This window comes from Mus musculus, chromosome 6 (assembly GCF_000001635.26).
Source record: "Mus musculus strain C57BL/6J chromosome 6, GRCm38.p6 C57BL/6J".
In the NCBI taxonomy this organism is placed as follows: domain Eukaryota; kingdom Metazoa; phylum Chordata; class Mammalia; order Rodentia; family Muridae; genus Mus; species Mus musculus.
This window is the reverse complement of record NC_000072.6, coordinates 127,480,682-127,504,539: the sequence shown is the minus strand read 5'-3', so window position 1 is coordinate 127,504,539 and position 23,858 is coordinate 127,480,682. Positions and strand designations below refer to the sequence as shown.

The following is a 23,858-nucleotide window of genomic DNA, read 5'->3' as shown; positions in this document are numbered from 1 at the left end:
AGAGGTGGAACCAGGGCTCAGGCAAGGGTGTGAGCTGGCAGTTTGATAGAAGGGCTAGTATTAGATTCCAACTTGAGCAAAGTATTTGTAAAACCAACTATGCAAATGCTGATGTCTGAGGTATTAGATAGTTGCCACAGAGACACAGCCCAAGAGGATTTTTCCAGAACAGTGATATCAAGGCCCTGAACTGGATGGTACTAGCATCTAGGTGCTGTGAAAAAGGTGGTTTCCTGTCACTGCTGGCCGGCCATGTGAAGATGCGAAGGTCCGTACTGCTCATATCTGTGACCTTGCCTGCCTGCTATCTACTCTCTAGAATGGGTGAGATGCATGAATGCCGATGCCAGAAGTGTGGACAGTAAGGACCCTGACATCCACCAGTTTCCGCTGCCTGGCCTTTCTCTAGCTTAGCATTTCTCTCTTGTGTGCCCACATCCACTGTCTTGAGGAACAGACGGGTGGGAGATCTGATGCCACAGCTTCTCCAGACCATCTAGGCCTTTAACCATGACTCTACAGAGGCCCTGTTCTTGGACTAACCCACTGAGCAGCTAGCAAATATCAGACCCCATGCCATGGGTTTCAAACACCCCCCAGGATCTCCCTCGGCAACACTACAGGGTAAGGGAACAGCAGTTCTGAGAATCAGGTCAGCTTCTGCATGGCTAGTAAGTCATAAATCAGGGTAAGGAGTATGGACATATGCCAGAGGCTGACTAGGGTACCTGGATTTTCTAACACAAAACTGTAATGAAGTGTAGCCAGCATGGCTACAGAGCAAAGAAGATGCCCCACACATGCAAGATCACAGCAAGAGAATGAAGATACAGGAAGGGGAGGGGAGGGACTGTGCTTGGTTCTGATATCGATATACCAGACTCAGTTCTTCACTGTCCTTCATCAGGGCAAATTACCTGACCTTGCCTCCATTTTGTAGGAACAATATACACATTACAGCTTTAAATGTTTTAGCTTGCCCACCTTCAACAGCTCAGGCCTCAAGAGGAACTTTATGGGAAGCAGGGGAGGCTGACATGTCACAGGCTCCAGTTTTGAGGTAAAGAGCAGGGAAAGTTCCACTTGAGGGCCCAGGTGCCCAGGTGCTCTGAGTGCCCAGGTGTTCTGAGTGTCCAGGTGCTCTGAGGGCCCAGGTGCTCCGAGTGCTCAGGTGTTCTGAGTGTCCAGGTGCTCTGAGGGCCCAGGTGCTCCGAGTGCTCAGGTGTTCTGAGGGCCCAGGTGCTCTGAGGGCTCAGGTGCTCTGAGGGCCCAGGTATTCTGAGTTCCCAGGTGCTCTGAGCTACTGAGAGGGAAACTGAGACCTGGTTATCTAATTTGCACTAGGAGGATGGTAAAGCTTGCAGGCTCTTTAAGTGAAGGCCATATGTGCCAATCAGGGGCAGCAGATAGGCAGTGCTGGGAAGAAGATTAATAGATTAAGGTTAGAGGGTACAGGGAAGTAAGGTTTCTTGGAGGGCAGGGGACTCACAGACAACAACCAGTGTTCACCAGCTCAGAGAGTGCCAGAAATATTTTCCTGGATTCAGTCACATCTCACCTGAGGAAAACACACAAGTGAACTCGTTATTTAGTATGTGAGGTGGTGTAAGAAAACTCTACAGATTGACAACTATGAGGCTGGGTTATTATTAGGGCGGGCCTCAATTTCCCCAGTAATTGCTGTAAATGGGATAAATTCACAGCTTGGCCCAAACAAACATGGCTTTGCAGCTTGACGGCAGAAAATGGACTAGATGCTTTCTGGAGAGTTTGTTCATCTTCCCTAAAATTTAAGTATGAAAATGGACTTTTGCTGACCCAGTCCTCAAGTAAGATGCTGCCATCTAGTGGTTGCTGCTCCCATCCCACAGTCCTCAACCTTCTGAATGCTGTGACCCTTTAAAACTGTTCCTCACATTGTAGTGACCCACAACTATAAAATTGCTACTTCGCAACTGTAATGTTGCAACTGTTATGAATCATGCTGTAAATATCTGATATACAGGATAATTGATATGTGACCTCCTAAGGGGTTTTGACCCACAGGTAGAAAACTGCTGGTGTAGACAGTGTCCTGCAAGAAAGCGTCCCAAGATGCCTTCTTTAATGTTTCACATGGATAAAATGAACCCAAACAGTCAAGCCAGCCAGAAAATGTAATCGTGTCAATTTGTGTGCCTAATTAAGATGTCCTTTTTGGGTTGGAGAGATGTCTCAGTGGTTAAGAGTCCTTGCTACTCTATAGGGGGAGCTATCAAATTGGGTTGTTCACAACCACCTGTAATTCCACCTCCAGCTGGTCAGATGGTCTCTTCTGGCCTGTGGAGCACCTGGATATGAATGGCATACACAAGCCCCATCTCTCTCTCTCTCTCTCTCTCTCTCTCTCTCTCTCTCTCTCTCTCTCTCTCTCTCTCACACACACACACACACACACACACACACACAGACACACACACACACACACACACACACACACACACACACACGGGCATGGGCACATGCATGTGTACACACAAGTATATGCACACAATTTTTAAAAAACTAATTGAAAAAAATTCTTTCTTGAAAAATAAAGGGTTCTTTTGAGAAGCCTGTAACAAGAGTAGGCAAGATAGCACAATTGGCCTCTGTCATCATGCTGGTTAGGGGTGTTGGCTTTGTTTTTACTAACAACACAAACTAGAGTCACCTGGGAAGAGGAAACGCCATTTGGAAAGTTGCTTCCATTACTTTGGCCTGTAGGCAAGTCAGTGGGACATTTTCTTGATAAATGGAACCAGCTGGATTAGGAACCAGCCCATTGGGGGTATTGCCACCCACGGGTAGGTGGTCTAACCTTGGAACAAGCCAGTAAGCAGCACTCCTTCAAGGCCTCTGCTTCAATTCCTGCCTCCAGGTTCCTGCCTGCCTACCTGCCTGCCTACCTGCCTGCCTACCTGCCTGCCTGCCTGCCTGCCTGGAGTTCCTAGCCTGACTTCTCTGTGATGGAGTATGGCCAGAGACTTGTAAGATGAAATAAACCCTTTCCTCCCTGAGTCTCTTTTGAGCAATGTATTATCACAGTAACAGGAAGCAAAGGCGGACTTGGGTCTGAGCATTGAAACACACGAGGAAAGAGACTACAGATCCAGGAAGGAATCCACTTTAACTCAGTGTGGTCCTCAGCAGGCGGGACCTTCTGTCCTGAGGAAAATCCAGACACAGGACTCTCTGTGGAAAGCCAAGCAAGGCATAGGAACTAGTGACTACACACCCTCTGATTCTTGCCTACTTTACTGGAGTTACTTCCAGGTAGAATTCCTATTGACATGTTCTGTATTTCGTGCCGTATTAGTCTGTGGAAGATAGAGTGCTTTGTGGAATGAATGAACATACTCACTTAGGACTCCATGTCGGGAGAAAGACAGCTGAAATAAAAGATATGTAGGGAAAGAAAAACCAAGACAAAAACAAAAAATCCCTGACATTTGGACATGGCCTGGCCCTCACGGCTAAGCTCAACCAGACACCCTTAACCAGAAAGCACCCAGTCAGACAAGGTCACTGAGCCCATGAGGAGTGGAGACAAGGCAAGGCCACTATTTGACTTTGTCTAAGCAGACAAAAATGAGGTCATTGTGCCACCCACTGAATGAAAATATTAAATATCCACTCTTAACAATGACAGCTCATCTGGAGTCAGTCTTCAGAGATGACGTTTAAGGCATACCAAACCCTACTCTCTGATAGTATCCAATCTAACTCCAATCTCAGCTCCTCAGACCAGCCACAAATAACAGGACCCACGTACAAGACCCATCCCCAAAGCTTCAGCATTCTCTTCTCTGGAACAACCACAGTGCTCTTGCTGTGTGGCCCCTTTGCGGTGGCTACTAGGAAGGCTGACTGGGTTAGCTTAGAGTCCATCCTGGTGGGATCTGGCAACAAGACACGACGAGACAAACAAATGTGAAAGTGGGCATAGAAAGCCTGCCCCTGACTCCAAGCACAGTCTGACTCCCATGGGAGCCCTGGCTGTTGGAGGGCTGATGTAGGTGCAGCCCCCTTCCTGAAGAGGAGCGTCTGTGACAGTGTCTCCCAATGACATATCCTAAGCCCTTCCAAGTGCTGTGCCACCCCATTTGCCGAGTCACCCTCTGGGGTTAGCACTGCACACGCCACTGCCATGCTGCAAAGAGACAGAGGCTCGGGAGGCTCAGTGACCTCCCCAAGGCCAAGCAGCTGCAGGGTGGTACTGCCAGGAATCCACCTACGCATGACTCCTGAGTCTCGGTTTTGATAAACAGTTTGCAATGCAGAAGCAAGGCATGTTTGTCGGAGGCAGAAAGGCACGACTGATGGCAGGAGACTGGTCCCAGACTCATCATCATCTTGATAGATCCCTTCTGCTGTCCCCAGATGCTCCTCAGTGCTCGTCCACCTTCCCTGGAGAACGAGTCCCCAGGCCAGGCTCATGCTGCTTTTAACAAACTCTCAAACATTTGATTTTACTAATAAAGACTCAGATGCTGGGGTGGAAGCCTGCTGGCTATGAGAGGCAGAGAAAGCACCCAGCTGACCTTCCTCCTCAGCCAACAAATGGAAAAGCAAGCTCTCCTCTTTCTCAAAACTCCTTTAAGCTGAACGCCCCTCCACCTCTACCCCCTGTGTGTCAATTAGTCCTCCCGACTCTCTTGCTCTCGACGGTTTTTTCTTAATAATCCTGTTTACTTCCTATCAACCGGTTGCTTGTTCTGCCTCTTGACCTATGGTTGTTGGCTTTGTTTAATCTTTTTTTTTTTTTGGCTTTATTTAATCTTGTTTACAATCAACAGAGAGCTCTTGGATTAAAGATGTGCTAAGGCTGAACCACACCACAACTGGAACTAAGTTTTTCCAGTAAATGACACAATCTCAGGGTTCACAGATCTCCTACAGGTTCAGAGCTTTGGGGTCAAGAAAGGTTGAGGGTTTTGAGTCAAAAAACCTTCTGGCTGCCTTCCCATCTCCACAGCCAAATGTCACTCCTCAGGGAGACTTTCTCTTAACTCCCCGGGACTCAGCTTCTTAGAACCTGTGGCTGTGACTCTAGATAGGGCTGCATGACTGAGTGTGAGGGTCGGGGCGGTATAAATGATTGTGACAGTCATGGAAAATTTGGTAGAAGGTTTCCAAACATGCAAGGACCAAAGAATAAGCTCAAAATCAAATGCATGACAAACCTGCTTTGGGCGCTCTGGACAGTGCTCACCTGTGCTGAAACATCCGGTGTCACCGTGTATCTCCTGTCCTGCACACGCTGCACCATACTTTGCAACATGCAATCAGATGTACTATGAAATGCTAGCGAGCGCTCACTGCCTGACGTACAGGCTCACACTTGAGGTGTACATCATGGTGCTTTCTCTTTCTCTCTCCTTTTTAAGTGATGTCACCTGTATGGGGGGTGTGCCTGGGTATATGCATAGGTACCATGCGTGTGCTGGCAGCCTCAGAGGCCAGAGACTGGAACTGAGAAGGTTGTGAGCTGCCATGTGAGTGCTGGAAACCAAACCCAGGTACTCTGGAAGAGCACTCAGTGTTCTTACCCACAAAGCCATCTATCTCTCCAGCCCCCTTTTCGGGAGCCCTTCTCCTCTCCTATGAACCCCATTATGTCGCACAAAGTGTCCCCGTATTGTATTTACAGAACCGTGAACTTTAAATGTTTTCATACTGCCATTGTTCAGCACGTAGGGCTCAGAGTGCTGTGTCTTTAGATTAGGTTGTGTTAGGCTTAATTTTAAATTTTGTTGTCTGAGTTACTGAGTTCATTAAAAGAAATCATTAAATGCATTTTGGCTTTGGATTCAGACAGAATTTCGAGCGGTTTCTGAAATGGCCCTAAACAGACTTCTGCCACTTTGTGCTACCCATCCAGGAAAAGTGGAATTCCCAGCACTGATGCTTGTCAAATCAAAATCAAAATATTGAGCAACTGAATACTGCTGAAGGTGCTCCACATCCTGTAGTATTTCGTATTCAGCCCAGATTCAGGTCCCTGTAAATGAGTGAATGAATGAACGAACGAATGAATAAATGCATTTTGTTAGTATGCATATTTGTTTTGTCTTTAATTAGTGGTAAAACTGTATGTATACCACAGAATTACTTTAAAATAAATTTATGATTATCAGTACATGTTTGGTTTATACATGTATTTCATATATCTAGATACCTGGGGTTGCCTAAAAGTGTTTTTTTTTGGGGGGGGGGTAAGAAAGAGAAGTGAGCAGACAGTTTTACAAGTCCTCCCCGGGGCTAGAGAGCTGGCTTGGCCTGGTGTTAGGAGCGTGTGCAGAGGACCTGGGCTCAGTTGCCAGCACCTGAGTCTGTGTAATTCCAGCTCCAAGAGACCTGACACTGGCGCCACCTTCTGCTCTCATTGGGGAACCTGCACAGACACACACAATGTTTTAAAAAAGATCTCTCTGAGATAGGTTAAACACTACCTTTGTCCTAGGCTTTCTAGGTGGTCAGTGACTTTCCTCTTGATGCATGCTAACATGCATGCAGAAACCAGATTCAACTGGCTCCCTGCCTGGCACTGCACGGGTAGGAGCCCAGAGTTATGAACCTGAAGGGCATGGGAGGACTGTTGAGTGGCAGGTCTGAAATCAAGAGCCAGGACACTCGTTCCTTCTTCCTATTCCAGGGCTTGTGGGAAATTCTGTCCCTCTCCAAATCAAAATGCACTTAGTGACTTTTGAATGAACCCAAGGCAGTAGCTCCAACCGCAGTATTTAAAACCAAGTGTTCCTTCCCTGCACACTTCATGATGCCTCCAGCTGTAACGTCTTCACCCAAGCTGGAAAACTCTCCTGTCAGAGAGACAGCACCTAGCCAAAGCCAGCCGTGGGCAAAGATCCTTTGCCTTTTCCTGTTGGGTTTTCATTAAATTCACCTTGGCCCTCTGGTGAGTTCCCCAAGGTCACACCGAGTCAAACAGTAAAGCCAGAAATAAAATTCCGATCAGCTGGCTTCCCAAATGGTACCTGATCTAAGTGGAGGAAACGGCTTTGCCGCCAACCCTTAATCAAGTACAGGCTTACTATGTTTGCGGCTTCCCTGGTATTTAAGAGACAATACGGCATAATAAGACCCACAGGAAAAGGTATTTCTAAAAAGAGATGGAAAAATACAAGGCGTGCCATCTGGATACATAATTAACACTGCAAAGCAATTTGAACTCAATTCTGGATTGGGACTCTCTTCAGTTACACCACCACAGTGAAGTCAGCATAAGCCAGGCAAGAAGCAGCCTGCTGTCTCATGGCTCACAGAGGGCACGGCAGACCTCGGAAGCTGCAGGAGATATTAATGTCTTTGGCGTAAAATCTGTGTTCTGCTCTCACGAGAAGCCACTTGAAAAGGAGCAAGACCAATGCTAAATTCCAAGTTACACACCGCACAGCAAGAGCTAACTGAAAGCCAAGTCCTTATAGCCTGCGGCGCTGAAGAGCGAGAGCCAGACGATTAAAGCAGAGAGAAGGGATTGTGCAAACTTACAGCAGGAGACTTAGATCAGTCACAGGGAGAGGCTGCTGTTCAGTGTTAGGAAACCCTTAGGCACTCCCTACCTGGTGGAGCAAGCACAGGTCAGTAAGGAAAAGGCAGGGCAGAGGGAGACACCCGCTTGGACTCCCCGGAGCTCTGAGACCTTCCAGCAGGTTGGGAGAGAAGGGAAACAAACTACCTTAGGAAAAAGTAAAGATAAAAGATGACCTGTGAGATCCTAGCTGCCTCTATTACTCACAATAAACCTGACCTGAGTTCAGTTCCCAGACCCCACATCAGGTGGCTCATTACTCCTGAAACCCCAAAGGAGTCTAATGCCCTCGACTGGCCCCAAGGGCATCTGAATACATGTGGCATATATTCAACACAGGCACATAAGTAAAAATCTCTCTCTTTCTCTCTCTGTGTCTGTCTGTCTCTGTGCCTCTGTGTCTCTGTCTCTGTCTGTCTCTCTGTCTCTGTCTCTGTCTCTCTCTCTCTCTCTCTCTCTCTCACACACACACACACACTACTAGTTTGCTGAAGTACCCACCAAAACGACTTTGGTCAGACATGGAGGTTGACACCTGGTCAACACTCAAAGAATGTTTTGCTTTCTTTTCTATCTTACGTGACCTTTCAAGTGTTCTCTAGCTTTCTCTAGCTAGAAGTATAATTTCACTAAGAAGTCATCACTGTATTAAGCAAAGTATTTGTGTGTGCGTGCACACACATGCATACAGCTGGAGGCCAGCCAGAGGCACACTTCATGGTGTTTTCCTCCATCACTCTCCACCTGACTGTTTAAGACAGGGTCTCTTATTGAATGTAGCGCTCACTGACTCAGCCAAAGCAGCTGCCCAGTGTCAGGTCCAAAGGAAACTCGATTCCCCCAATTCTGGTAGTTAAGACAAAAGCCAGCCTTCCTCAGGAAACTTGTGAAGCTGGTTCCCCTCTATCAAAAGGAGCCATGCCCCCCTCCGCGGGCAAAAGGGACAAATAGCTACCCGTGGTGCCTATTAGCATACAAAATCACAGCTGGCCTCCAGCATTGCAAGTACCCATTACCCATTTCAGAGCCACGCTGGCACTCTGGCCCTTCTCACCTCCTCCCCTACCCTGGAATCCTCCAGCTCTGGAACCTCTCTCCCCATCTCATTCTCCTTATAACCCTGCTAATCTGGCTAAGCTTCCTCTTTTGCCTGCACTGTCTTCATCTCTCAGTTTCCCCCAGTCCCGCATCTCCAGCTCTCTGCTCTGCTCTGCTCTGCTCTGCTCTGCTCTGCTCTCTGCTCTGCTCTCTGCTCTGCTCTCTGCTCTGCTCTCTCTCTGCTCTCTGCTCTCTGTTCTCTCTCTGCTCTCTGCTCTCTGCTCTGCTCTGCTCTGCTCTGCTCTGCTCTGCTCTGCTCTCATGGCCAAGTTCAGTCCACTGCTTTCTCTCTCTGCTCTGGACTCTTCCAGATGCCTCTGGCTGTTCTCTCTCAGACCTACAGTAAAAGCCTCCCCTTAGCCATTCCACAGAGTGGCCATGTTCTCAGTTTATAGTACCAGCAAATCCCAGGGATCCTCCTGCCTCCACTTGCTCAGTACTGGGACCACAGGCATGGACCACCATGCCTGGCTTTTCACGTAGGTCCTAGGAGTCTAAATTCAGGTCTTCCTGCTTGTGCAGTGAGCACTTTATCAACTGAACCATCTCCGCAGGTCCCCAAAAATATTTTATTTGTTTTTATTTTTATTGTGTGTGTGTGCATGCATGTGCTCACATGTGGGGGGGGGTTATGAATACAGAAGTACAGATGCCCATGGGTACCAACTGCTCTTGGAGCTGGAGCTACCAATGGCTGTGAGCCACTCAGAGTTGGTGTGAGGACCCAAACTCAGGTCCTCTGGAAGACTTGTAGGGATTCTTAACCACAGAGCCATCTCTCCAGGCTCCCAAAAGTATTTTAAATATTAATAAAAAGCAGATTGGGCATGGTGGCATATCCTGTAATCTGATGACCTGCAAGTTAGCTAACTAGCCTGGGCTGTATACAAAGTTTGAGGCCTGCATAGACTATCTCAGAGACATTATCTCAAAAGAAAGGAAGGAAGAAAGAAAGAAAGAAAGAAAGAAAGAAAGAAAGAAAGAAAGAAAGAAAGGAAATAAAGATGAATAAGCAAGATCCCCTTTCTCCGAGGAGAGAAGGAAATGTGAAGAGAGGCACACCACCAGGGACAGAATAAGATCACTTCTCAGTTGATCTCAGAGGATCTCTTCAGATCCACTGAGTCAGAAACACCCATGAAGATGGTACACTTAACTACCAACCAAAACTCAACGTAATTTTATCACGTGAAGCTTACTACCGTTGAACATTTAGACAGACAGAGACGCAATCTTGGGGATGTCTGTCACGGTCACAGGCGAGGTCTATCATGCTGCCCTTTGCTCTGTTTAGCAAAGCTGATCTTAGATTGCTGGGAGTGCCAGCGAGTGGGAGTGGCTGGCATACCCCTACAACTGATCCTCTGAGCCAGGAACCTTTAAGGGAAGTGTAATGTACCCACCAGGCCTGGATCTAGTCATAATTCCTAACAGAGCCGAGGACATATCTTCATCCTCAGGTTACTTGATCAGCTATTGCTCACAACGACCAAAACTAAGACCAAGAAGTGCCCCCAGAGCAACATCTACTGAGAACTCCCTGAGAGTCTAAGAAGTTTGAGAGGAAAATTCAGGTTGAAACCAAGACCCAGAAACCAGAAGCACACATATAGCACACACAGGCAGCCAAGACCTGATACAGAAAACTTTAATCAACAATTGTAGAAACAATACACTCAGACATTGAATATCAGAATTCTCCATCACCACCTCCACCACCAGTCTAGAAATGAAATAATCCACTAATCTCAAACATTCCTGGTGGGAGATAAAAGATTCAGGAAAACATTTTCCCATAAACACATTTCTTTTTACCCAAAGGCTAGACTCCCCGCAGAGAAAGGACAAGTTTGTACTCAATGGAGTTTATTCAGCCAGCCTGCGGCACAGCTCGCCACTCTGCACGAGCTCCCTTTGCTCTCCCTCCCACTCCGTGGGATGAGCAGAGGGAGTGATGTTCTTCTATACATGGAACAGACAAAACAGTACAACGTTAACACGAGTGACTTCTACGTTATTATATTTTAAAACACGTACCGAGATCACGTCTTCCTTATGAAGGGGGTTGGCAGTCTGTCCCAACAACAGCGGTGCAATGCTTCTTTACGGTGGCCTCTCTGACACCCCCCCCCCCAACCTCCCTCATGCATGCCAACACGGGAGAGTGATTGCACAGACTGCCTGCGTTCTCAGTCACCTTGACACGGATGCACAGGTCTAGAAGGAAACAACCTCAACTACAACAATCATTCCATTCAAGTATTGAGAGAAGTGTGCATGGAGCTGGGGGGTGGGGGGGAGAGGAAGGCGGGCAGACAGCCATGTAAGAGGGACTTTAACACATTGCATGCCAGTTCGGTCTACAGAGAGAGTTCCAAGACAGCCAGGGCTACACAGAGAAACCCTGTCTGGAAAAACAAACAAACACGCACACACACATACAAACAAACAAACAAACAAAAACAAAACCAGGAGAAAAGAACTAGAAGAGAGACTGTTCACTCTGAACTCCCAACGCCTCTAACACTGATTCTTGAAAGCGGCCAGGCAACCTAGCCACTCTGCCTTCAGGCACTGCTGCAGGGACCACTGGTGGCTTTGAAATGCGTCCTTTCTAGCCTTTCTTAAACCAATGGTGGACCTCCACATTTGAGCCAGGGAGTCATTCCTGCCACCGTGTGCCAAAGCACTGTGCATAATTTCCCGAGAGCCACTCTTGTACTTCCCACTGTGCGATAACACACATTCTGGGCCAGAAGGAGAATCTGATGGTTTACAAAGCTGAATGAATGGCTATCCTTACAAAAGCCACTATCCATAATCCTGTTTCACACATATATTCTTTCTAGATGCTTCCCAATTTGAGTGACTGAAGAGAACAATACAGGCACCAGAAGCTAACCTGTGCTCAAGTCCTCGAACCCAAAGCTGGATGGGGATAGCAGAGACAAGATTCAGTATTGAGAGCTAGGAAAAGGTTCTGGGTGATATGACTGGAGGAATGACCTTCCTTCCCCACAAGGAATCAGGGAAAAAGCAGCGCTGGGGAGACAATCATACAGGCAGCTCCCTGTCTGACACTTGAACACTTAGCATCATGCCTGAGTGCTATCTCATCTCTGCTAGAAAACCGCTGGGCAGTTAGCTGGTACAGATCACTTCCTCTTTGGGACAGAACAGCAGGCAAACAGACAGGTACACAAAGCCACGAGCACAACTCTCAGTTGCACATAGCTGCTCAGGGGTTGGAAGTTGTCAATCACTACTCTAAAGAAGAAATCAGACTTCTTCCCAGCATCTCATGTTCTTCACAATCATTCAAAAGAGAATGACACCAACTATTAACACGTGTGGTTCTTAGGAATCACCATGGAACAGCTATGTGTGTCTCAGGGGTTGTGGGAGGACCAATAAAGCCTCTGCAGGGCTTGGAAAACAAAGGAAATAAATAAGTTGGGGCAGGGACGACAGACTGCTCGAAGCTGAACTGTGAGCTAGTGACCCTTAGCAGCAGTGCTCAGCTCAACTGTGGGAGATGGGTGAGAATAGTGTGCACTGCTCTGGGGCTACAGACCACTTTCCTCTAGCAGTGAGAAGCAGGCTCTGCCCTGTCTCTCTTCTGCTGGCTTACCTACCAGCACAGCAGACAATGTCCTTGTTTCTTACTTCGCTGAGCACCAGGGGCTGTTTCGGGATTTTTAATTCCCCCTTCAGAAGACCAACAAAGTCACATGTTCATTGATAGATAATAATGCCAAAATTCAATTTATAAAAGTCCAGTTCTCCTAATAGGGTACAAAAACTAAAATCATTTGACCTGGTCACATGCGTGTGCACTTTGAAGACTGTCTGATCATGGTAATGAGAGACTCAACCTATTCTGTTTTGAGAAGTAGCTCTTTCTCCTGTATGTTAAGATGGCAACAGCATCGGTCTTTAACAAAACCGGAACAGACAGAAACAGAACAACATATAACCAACCTGACAGCCAGTACTTCTTTATATACTGAGGCCGCTTTCTTTTCTGTATCTGTTTCAAAAGAATCCAATATTTATATTAGTGGCTAGGAGACAGAGGATCAAATCCTCCTGTAATGAGAGAGCAAAGCTCTGACCACTGAGCCTGGGAGGCAGGGTCAGTGGAAGTCTATCAGGTACTCAGGGTAGATCTGGTTGGCATCAAAAACCACAAAGATCTTTGGGTTCCAGGTGTCATCCACACAGCTGTCATACAAATTCACATAGCTCCCGTCTTTGGAAGGAGGTCTCATGTATTTCGAGTCTCCATTTATGTAATCACCAATTAGCACTCGAGCAAGAAACATGGATTTATAGGTTCTGAACAGATGTCGCTGCTGCAAGCTGACCCCATGAATCTGGAATGTGTTCCCGTGCTTGATGTCATCTTTGCAGAAACGACTGGAGTACGCAGCATCTCTAGCGAAATAGGTTCCTTCAACAGAAAGGGCCAAGGTTACTTTGGGGAAAACATGAAACTCGGGGAGACAACATTCTGTCAGGGGAACAGCATTCTGACAAACATGAGTCACACCACAGGGACAGATGTGGGACTTCCTCCTCTGCAGACTGAAGAAGAGGACATAATCTCCCCACCACCATCCCGTGGAGGCAGCTGTGGGTAAACCAGGCCTCACCAGTGCCCTCCTGTGCCCCATAAGAAACAAGGTGCCACACCTGTGTTTCCAGAAGAGACCTTGCTAGGAAATCTAGTAAATAAGACACAAAAACCACTCCCTGGTGAGAAGCGTGGCAGGTGAGAATTTCACCTGGCAGCCCTCTGCCTGAGCTGCGTCCTTCCTCAGCCCCTCCTCCACACCCCTCACCCATCACCCAGCTAAGTTCTGTACAATGCTTCTCTACCCAAGAAACTGCTGGCTACGACATGGGGCAATCCAGAAGTAATTCTAGAACCAGGAGTTAACTGAAGAGTGAACTTCTGAGACCGTATAAAGCCACTGCTGTGGTTTGGATCTTCAGTCTCCCTGGGACCCACGTGTTAAAAGGGACATGAATTGCAAAGCCTCATAACCACCCAATATTGATGGAACTGGTGTCAGACCAGCTTAAGTGAGCAGCTGCTCAGATCTTACTCTTAAATTAACTCACTGTTTCAAATCCTAATCCTATGTGGCAGTCAGCTCTTTCACTGAAAATAAGGCACAAATGACAGGTTGGGGGAGCACATGCCTGTCCCTTGCCCTTCTCACCCTTCCCCTATCTGCTTCAGTCACGGCCACAATGCAGAGAACTGAGATTTGCACTGTGCTAGAAAGAAGAGGGGGCTTCACCCACTCCCCCCTCTAGTGCACACTGGTATTCTTGCCCACTCCTCTTACCTATCGTGTTCTAACAAGCAAAACCAACCGAAAAAAAAAAAACTATCAAAACTGCTAGCAGCTATGCTAGAGAGTAATTAATGCGTTTCTATCACTCTATGCATTTACTGTAGAGTAGCTCAGTTGTAGGCTCATCCATGGGAAGGGCTGACTCAGCACTACAGATACTGTACAGATACTGTAAGGCTTCTCTAACACGTGGTACCCCACCTGGATGACCAGAGCTATTGAATATGGCAGACGTGCACATCGCTCTTCCACCTTGTGTGTGCAGCAAGTGCTTTTCTGTGGCTCAGAAATGCTGTTGTTTGTCTAGATCCCTTAGTCTGGTAACTTTTAGCTTCATTACTGGAAACTCTGAATTGTAAAGCAACCAATTTTCTCCAGAGAGGGAGCTCTCCCCTCTGACTGGACCTGGACTGAGACTCGGATATTACCTTTTCCAAAGACAGCCCCGTGCACACCATTGATTCTCCAGTCAAAGTTGTGAATGCAAATTGCTTCCACAAATTCACTGCTGGTGCCATGAAATAGCATCTGCTCATTGATCTGGGGGACACCTCTCTTTTTCTTGAGCTGAGCCTTTTTCCTAAAATCATAAAACATCCAGATACAAAAGCACAGAAAATATACCAGTGAGCAATATTTATTTATTTAAAATGTTAAAGGCAAAGAGCAACAGAAAGGAAGAGACAAAAATATAAATCATATGAGTGGACAGAGGAATTCTAGCAGAGAAACTATTTCAAATGCTCTTGGATACATAAAAACCATCTCACCAAATATGATAGCTATGAGCTAGGTATGGTACGTAATGCCTGCAATCCAAAGGTCCAAGATACAGAGACCGGAGGACCAAGAATGCAAAGCTATCCTTCGCTTTAAAAAAAAAAAATGATTTTGAAGTTAGTCTAGGTTGCATGAGTTTTTAAAAATGTATAGCTAGCATTGTGATTGAAGGCTGAAAATTGTATTTAAAGAAGAGTGGGTATGGAGTTCGGTGGTCAAATGACTCTCTGGCATGTGGGGAAAGCCTGGGGCCATTCCTCAGCACTGTGAAGCAAAGATGAAAAGAGGAAAGGGGAGGGAGAGAGGGAGGGGGGACGGAGGGAGGGAGGGAGGGAGGGAAGGAGGGAGGAAAGGAAGGGAGGGAGGGAGGGAGGGAGGGAGGGAGGGAGGGAGGGAGGGAGGGAGGGAGAGAATTGATGGCCTAAGGTAGCTAGGCACTACAGATGTCTGAAAACGAGGCTATAGGCGAAAACCCAGAGCTCCTAGGTCTTAGGTGGAGAATTCTTTCTCAGAGCTGGAACTCCATCTTATCCTTCTCATGCCCAGTCTGAGCAGCTGACTGGATTCAGAACCCTACAAAGCATCAAGCTCTAGTTCAGCATCCTTCTCTGCAAGCGCATCTCCAGTGCACAGAGATGGAGGACTGTCATAGTAATCTCAGAAAAGACAAAACCAAAAGCCTAAAAGCCTTCCATAGAAGGAGGCACACTTATCTATTTACATAGAAACAGTAGGAGTCAGGTATTCAGGGAGTTGTTTTAATTCCAGCACTTGGGAGATAGAAGCTTGAAAATCTTTGTGAATTTGAGGCCAGCCGAGTCTACATAGTATGTTCCAGACAAGCCATAGCTACATAGTAAGACCTTGACTCACAGAAACAAAAGTTAAAATAAACGATGTTCATGTGCACTATAAATACAAAAGATAATAAGCCTAAGTAGAATGTGGGAAAAGTCAAAGTATTTTGCAAAATAACACAGTTCATTAATTATACAGATCTACATGCCCACCCAGGAAATAAAAACATACATTCTGCAGGCAAGAAAGCATCTCCTTTTGAGAGGAAACAAGAACGGGATGGGATGGAGGAAACCTGTTGCCTCTGCCTGAGAGATGTGGGATGAAGACAACATGTGAAGGGCTGAGATGTCAAATCTGATGATGGGCATGCAGGGGTGTGCAAGCTGCCTGTGGCATTTGGGGTTTTGAAATACTTCACCAAAAAGATATTTACAATAGTGCACTCTCTGACTTCTCTGGTAGCTCACCTGAGCTGTGCTGAGCCTTTCCTTAAAAACATAATACATGTAAACACAAAAGCACACTCAGAATATACCAGTAAGTGATTTTTATAACCTTAAAGAGCAGGGTTCTATAGGAAGGCTGGGGCACAGAGCACTTCCGTAACATAACCATGATGGGCAGGCAGCAGCTTCAATCCATTCTAGTGCCAAAGATGCGTGGCTGGAACACCCTGTGATCATCTGGAACTCCAACAAAGTACACGCCTCCCAACACTGCACTAGAACCCACCTCTTTGTTGTACTGACTGGCCTAGGACATTCTTCTAAACACAGAGCAGCTCTTTTTTTTTTTTTTCATAAAATAACTACATAGATAGCCCCACCCCCAAAACTGTGAACAACCCCCTCAACTTCGTTCTCCAGGAAACACACACTATTCCCCTAGCTATTCCTCACACTTCAGCAAAGCTTCCAGACCCTTCTCCACAGCAAAACATCTTTACTTAACTAGACTTTGCTGGCTACCTCTTGGTTTACATTCTTTGATAGGGACCAAACAGCCCAGCTCTCATCAACCCTGGTGTGACCAGAACCAGTGGACTGAGCTAAAGGTGCCATGAAATGGCTACCATACTATGTGAAGTCAAATACAATTCTCAAGATTTTTCGAATCAGACCCCTCCCAGCTAATCATACCTGAACAACTGACAGATAAATCTAATTCTTTAGGCTTATTTCAGTTTAAAAGTAAAATTTAAGTAACAAAATAAAATGCCCATATTAGAAATTGACAAATTTAATCATAACAGGCAACTAAAAGACACACATTCTAATGATGTCAGAAATGAAATGCCTTGCTGCTGGGGCAGACCCCTAGTTGGTCTGCTCCTGTGAAGACTCCATATCCTGATATATCCTAGAGGACCGGCTGCACTCAGAGCAGTTGAAGATCAGCTGCACTCAGTGCAGATGGATAACAGCTTGACTGCTCCACTGAAGACCCAACCATATGAAGGCTTCCCAGAAGATCTACTGCAGCCAGGGCAACAGATCAGCAGCTTCTCTGCCCCTGTGAAGAGCCCCCACCCCCAGTTGGAAGGACCCACAGGTGGTCTGATATAGCTAGGGCCAAAAGTCTATCAGACGACTAGAAGCAACCCAGGGACAAAGGAGGCAGACTCCATACAATCACGCAGATCAACAAACACCAGGGATATCCAGATTGTGAAAGGTAAGCGCAAGACCCTAAGCAACAGAAGCCAAAATTCATAGGCATCATCAGAACCCAATTTTCTCACCACAGTAAGCCCTGAATATACCAACACATCTGAAAATCAGGAATCTGTCCTAAAATCCTATCTCATGAAGATAGAGTCCTTTAAGGAGGATATCAATAACTCACTGAGAGAAATACAGGAAAACACAGGTAAACAGGTGAAGGAATTGCATAAAGTGGTCCAAGACCTAAAAGTAGAAGTAGAAACAAAAAAAAAAAAAAAAAAAAAACACAAATGGAGGCAAACCTGAAAACCTAGGAAAGATAGAAGAGAGAATCTCAGGTGTAGAAGATAGGGTAGAAGAGATTAACACAATTGTCAAAGAAAATTCAAAACATTCAAAAAGTCCTAACCCAAAGCATCCAGGAAATTCAGGACACAATGAAAAGACCAAATCTAAGAATAATCGGAATAGAGGAGAACAAAGATTCCCAGCTCAAAGGACTTGAAAATGTCTTCAACAAAATCATGGAAGAAAACTTTCTCAATCTAAAGAAAGAGATGGACATAAAGGTACAAGAAGCCTATAGAACACCAAATAAATGGGACCAGAAAAGAAAATGTTCTTGTCACATAATTATCAAAACACTGAATGCACAGAGCAAAGAAAACTGCAAGGGAAAAAGGCCAAGTAACACACAAAGGTAGACTTATCAGAATTACACTAGACTCCTCAACAGAGACCATGAAAGCCAGAAGAGCCTGGTCAGAGGTCATGCAGACTCTAAGAGAACACAAATGCCAGCCCAGGCTACTATACCCAGCAAAACTCTCCATCAACATAGATAGAGAAACCAAAATATTCCAGGACAAAAGCAAATTCAAACAGTATCTATATACCTATACATCCCTACAGAAGATCCTAGAAGGAAAACTCCAACACAAGGAAGGTACCTGTATCAATGAATGGACAAGATATTAAGCATCTCACAACAAAGTCAAAAGCAGAGAGTCACAAGTACATAAAGCCACCTACAAAAACAAACATATCAAGAACCAACAGTCATCTCTCTTTAATATCTCTCAATATTAATGGACTCAACTCACCTATAAAAAGTCATAAGCTAACAGACTGGATATGCAAACAAGACCCAGCATTTTGCTGCATACAAGAAACACACCTCAACAACAAAGACAGGTACTATCTCAGAGTAAAAGGATAGAAAAAGATCTTCCAAGCAAATGGTCCCAGGAAACAAGCAGAAGTTGCCATCCTAATATCCAATAAAATAGAATTTCAACCAAAAGTTATCAAGCGTGATAAAGAAGGACACTTCATATTCACAAAGGGGAAAATCCACCAAGAGAAAGTCTCAATTCTGAACATCTATGCCCCAAATGCAAGAGCACCCAAATTCATAAAAGAAACGTTACTAAAACTCAAAGTACATATTGAACCCCACACAATTAGAGTGGGAGATTTCAATACCCCACTCTCACCAATGGACAGGTCATTGAAACAGAAACTAAACAAAGACACAGTAAAACTAAGAGAGGTTATGAACCAAATGAATTTAACAGATATCTACAGAACATTTCACCCAAAAACAAAAGAATACACCTTCTCAGCACCTCTTGGTACCTTCTCCAAAATCCACCATATAATTGGTCACAAAACAACCCTCAACAAACACAAGAAGATTGAAATAATACTATGCATCCTATCAGATCACCCTGGCCTAAGGTTGGTCTTCAATAACAGCAAAAACTACAGAAAGGTCGGGCGTGGTGGCTCACGCCTTTAATCCCAGCACTCAGGAGGCAGAGGCAGGTAGATTTCTGAGTTCGAGGCCAGTCTGGTCTACAAAGTGAGTTCCAGGACAGCCAGGGCTATACAGAGAAACCCTGTCTTGAAAAAAAACCAAAAAACAAAAAACAAAAACAAAAACAAAACAAAAAAACAAAAAACAAAAACAAACAAACAAACAAAAAAAACCTACAGAAAGTCCACATACATTTGGAAACTGAACAGCTCTTTACTCAATGATAATTTGGTCAGGGAAGAAATAAAGAAAGAAATTAAAGACTTCCTGGAATTTAATGAAAATGTTGACACATCATACCCAAACTTACGGGACACAATGAAAGCAGTGCTAAGAGGAACGTTCATAGCACTAAATATCCTGGTAAAGAAACTGGAGGGATCTTACACTAACAACTTAACAGCACATCTGAGAGCTCTAGAACAAAAGGAAGCAAACTCACCCAAGAGGAGTAGAAGGCAGGAAATAGTCAAACTCAGGGCGGAAATCAACCAAATAGAAACAAACAAACAAACAAAACAATACAAAGAATCAGCAAAACCAAAAACTGGTTCTTTGAAAGAATCAAAAGATAGATAAACCCTTAGCCAAACTAACTAAAGGGCTGAGAGCCAGTATCCAAATTAATAAAGTCAGAAAAGAAAAGGGAGAGGGCAACAGAAACAGAGGGGATTCAAAAAATCACCAGATCCTATTATAAAAGTCTATACTCAACAAAACTGGAAAATCTAGATGAAATGGATAGTTTTCTAGACAGATGCCACATTCCAAAGTTAAATCAAGAGCAGGTAAACTATCTAAACAAGCCCATATCACACAACGAAATGGGAGAAATCATTAGAAACCTCACAACAACAACAACAACAACAGCCCACAGCCAGATGCATTTAGTACAGATTTCTACCAGACCTTCAAAGAAGTCCTGATGCCAATTTTCCTCATACTATTCCATAAACTAGAAACAGAATAAACACTACCTAACTCTTTCTATGAAGCTACAATTACTCTGATACCTAAACCACACAAGGACCACTCTCAAGAAGCAAGCAAGCTTACCATCAGTCTCTTAGCAAAGAGTTTCCAAGAGCCGATTACTCTTTCTTTTTGCACCACTGCCTGGAAAATATTGCTCCCATCATAAGAAACTTTCTCAGCCACTTTAGAGAGGCCCAGTTAAATTATCCAAAGGGCTTTCCCCACATAGGATTTATTATAATAATATATGAAGTTTGGCTTTCATTAATCCATACCATGGTTGTTGCTTTGTTAAAGCAATCACGTGATTAATACATCCACTTCTAAGGTCGAGCTTTATGAGTTGTAATGACTAGATTCCACTCTAAGAGCCAAGGTATCTGGAGTTGGAGCAATGGCTCTGAGGCTAAAAGCACTGCTCCTGCAGAGGACTTGGGTCCCAGTACCCCATCAGATGGCTCATAATCACTGGTAACTCCAAGTCCAGGAGTTCTGAGGCCCTCTGGCCTCTGAGGGCTTCTCACACCTATGGTATGTATAAATTCATCACACGCACACACACACACACACACACACACACACACACACACACACACACACACACACATTGTAAAAGGATGCTCACTTGTTATCACTTCCCGAAGTGAAGTTTGGCCAGGGCGACCAGCCACACTGCAATGTAATAACCCAAAATGAATCTTGGTTTGGAATGTTCCTCTCATATGTATTATACCACAGAGTAAAGAGTCTGAGTGGCTACTGGAATGGAGAGACCACAGATACCAGGCAGAAACAGAGAAGGCAGGGTGTTTAAAGGTTTGCACCCCTATTAATACACACAGGAAAAGCAAGCTCACAGACCACGCTTTTGGTCTGCCAGAAACTTGAATAAACTTGCAAGGAAAGACCTAAGATTACCGTAAATGCTTCCCAACCTTGCCCAGTGGATCAGACCACATCTACTTATGAATCTACACAAAGCACTATGGTACCCAGCTTTCAAAGATGCCTCAGTGTCCCCTTCTTCTGAGGACCAATGTTCCAAAAAAGCCCAGTGTCTGGCTCACACACTGTCTCAGGGAAGCAGTGCCCCCATGCTCTGGACTGAGGGTGTTCATCTGAGTTTAGAATCTCTGCCTTCCATTTCAGATGAACACCAGAACCACCACAGAACTCTTTACAGATACAAATAGCAGAAACGAGTTCAGAGCCAGTAGGTCTGGATTGGGTGATGGGCCCCTCTACCTGTTAAAGAATCCCAAAGAGGGCTCTGATACAAAGCCAGGTCTGACATCTTCTGCTTGATCAAAACCCACATCCTCGTCAGGACAGGGGTCCCACTGCTCTCATTTCCTGGCAGCTCTGACTGCTCCAGCCTTTTCCCCTTGCTGCTCTTCCAACTGTACCTCTAAGTCACATGTGACTTCCACAAGACCCTCCGGATACTCACACGCTCCATGTTCACCTGTGGCTTAAGCTTCAGTGTAGGAACTCCTGTGGTTTGAGGTTCTTCTGACCCACCCCACTTCCTATGGTGGCCATGTAAGCTCCTCTTTTTTCTTTCCCTTTATCCACATCTCCAGTACTTCATTCTACGTAGGTGACTTCACTTCACCATAGAAACTGTGTTAGAGTGCTATAGGCTAGCCAGGCTCTCTCTTTGACATGTGTCTACCTCCTTTCTGGTCACATGGTCACTGAATCTCATCCCATCAAGCTTCCTTGAGAGTTTAACCAATCAACTGCCCTCCCCCTTTATCTTCTTGCCTCTCCTTGTTTATAGGTTTCTTCTCATTATGTTAACCATTACAGAAATAAAACAAAACCACTCTTCTTCCTGCACACTTTACTTATTTCTTCTCCACTCCCCAGTGCCAAACTTCCTACAGGAGTTGTCAATCTTTACTTATCCACATGACACAATAGCCAACATTACTTTCCCCTTCATCAAGGTTTGCTGCAAACCTGAAGACATGTCCAGTATTCATCTTCCCTGGCACTTCAGGATGTGGCCCTGAAGACAATCCTGGTTCCATTAGTTTCTGCAGCTCTCTGTTTTACTGCCTACCATTGCTCATTCTCTCCAGTCTGCACTCTCTCTCTCTCTCTCTCTCTCTCTCTCTCTCTCTCTCTCTCTCTCTCTCACACACACACACACACACACACACACCTTAGCATCCCTTGTTGCTAGTACCCTGTATGTTCTAGTCTTTGTCACTAGTCTAAATCAATTTCCAGAGGCAAGCATTGAGTATCTACTGCTGCTCCCTCCCATGATCTCAACAAAGACCAAGTCTCTCTTCTACTCAAACTCCTCTAGTCGAGTAAGGTGAAGAAACCAACATCTAGGAGTAGCTGTGCCAGTCTCCCTCACTCACCCAGTGTACAAACAAAAATCACCCACCAAGCCCTATGATCTTACATCCTGAACACCTCCAAGCCATTGCCGTTGTTCCAACACTGCAGTCCCCACCTTGGTTGAGAGGCCACCCAAAGTCTCAGTGTAATTACAGAACCATTTCCTAAACTGGTTCCCCGGCTTCGAGCTGTGATTCCAGGGCTCACCACATTAGCAGAAATGCTATTTGGGGATAGATTTAGGTCTTTATTGTGGAGGCTGACCTGCCTATTACAGGATAGCTAGCATTCCTGGCCTCTATCCACCATGTGCCAAGAGCTCCTACACTCTACCACAGGACAATTAAAAATGTCTCCTTGTGATCACATGTTCCTGGTAGGAAAAATCACTCCCAGCTGAGAGCCACTACCTTAAAGCTTTTCCTACAGTATAACCTGGTGAATTATCATTGTAAACATACATATATAATTCATTCATATTCTCTCTGTCTTCCTCCCTCCCTCCCTCCCTCCCTCCCTCCCTCCCTCCCTCCCTCCCTCCCTCTAGCCTTTCCATTGTTTCAGGAAAAAAAACCAACAAGAAGCAGCAGTAAAACATGACCAGTTTGGCTTATAAAGTGCTGCATGGAAGGACCTGTTAATTTTAATTTGTAGCCTAGATCAAGTTGGATCATAGCTAAAGAGGGAAGTCGAACAGTCAGTCAGCGGCACTACTTGCTCCTGCATACTCTACTTCTTGGCTAGGTTTTTAAGGCCATTCACCCTAATGTTCTTCTATTTGAAAGTCTCTGATGAATTTTTTTGTGCCCATTTTTTATCTAAATTTTGGGTCATGATATTCCCATGTCTAAGATGTTCTCCTGTCCCCAGGCTAGTGTCAATAAACAGCAGCTTTAGGACATTCTCCCTAGTACCCTCCCCCCACCTCCCACGCCATGCCACGACACAGAGTCTTCCTTTTATGGGCAAGGGTAAACTGATGCCTTTTATGTTTCCATGAGAATCTGTGCTCAACCATACATCTCAGGTTGGCAGTGGCCTGGTTCTTTGACCTACAGACCTATATACCATCAAATCCCAAGAACCTACAGTACTGCCTATCATAAAACAGTAGATCCGATGACCTGTGGGGAAATGGAAGGAGGGAAGTAAGAATGTCCAGTGTGAATCAGAGTGGACTCACTCAGGGCCTGGCTATCCAGATGGTGTGTCATAGCTTCCACATCAATGAGACCAGTAAGGCTATTTTAGCTCTTCAGGGAGATGTCAGAGTGACAGGCTGCCTCTACCATAAGCCTCAATATTTTACACTGTCATGGTAGGTGTCTATGGGTTGATATTACAGAAGATCACAAAGGGCATAAATCAAGGAAAATTTCTAGTAAGCTCTTAGTATGAAATGCTGTTGGACTCAGCACTACATTTAC

The 23,858-nt window shown here is 45.3% G+C and overlaps 1 protein-coding gene across 18 annotated transcripts in view; it reads right to left on the bottom strand.

The window, feature by feature from the left end:
- Positions 1-23,858, bottom strand: part of Parp11 (poly (ADP-ribose) polymerase family, member 11) — a 67,404-nt gene that overhangs the window by 9,694 nt on the left and 33,852 nt on the right. For 10 of the 18 annotated variants that reach the window (XM_030255036.1, XM_006505232.4, XM_030255034.1 and 7 more), the window contains 2 exons: positions 14,463-14,614; positions 10,299-13,121 (listed from right to left, as the gene is read on the bottom strand). The exons of 3 other annotated variants lie outside the window; for them this stretch is intronic. In XM_030255036.1, the coding sequence (XP_030110896.1) occupies positions 12,805-13,121; positions 14,463-14,614 (469 nt within the window). In that variant the 3' untranslated portion in view covers positions 10,299-12,804. Of the gene's footprint in view, positions 1-10,278; positions 13,122-14,462; positions 14,615-23,858 lie in introns of those variants that run through there. 5 more of the 18 variants (NM_001346513.1, NM_181402.4, NM_001362187.1 and 2 more) reach the window with 1 other exon arrangement.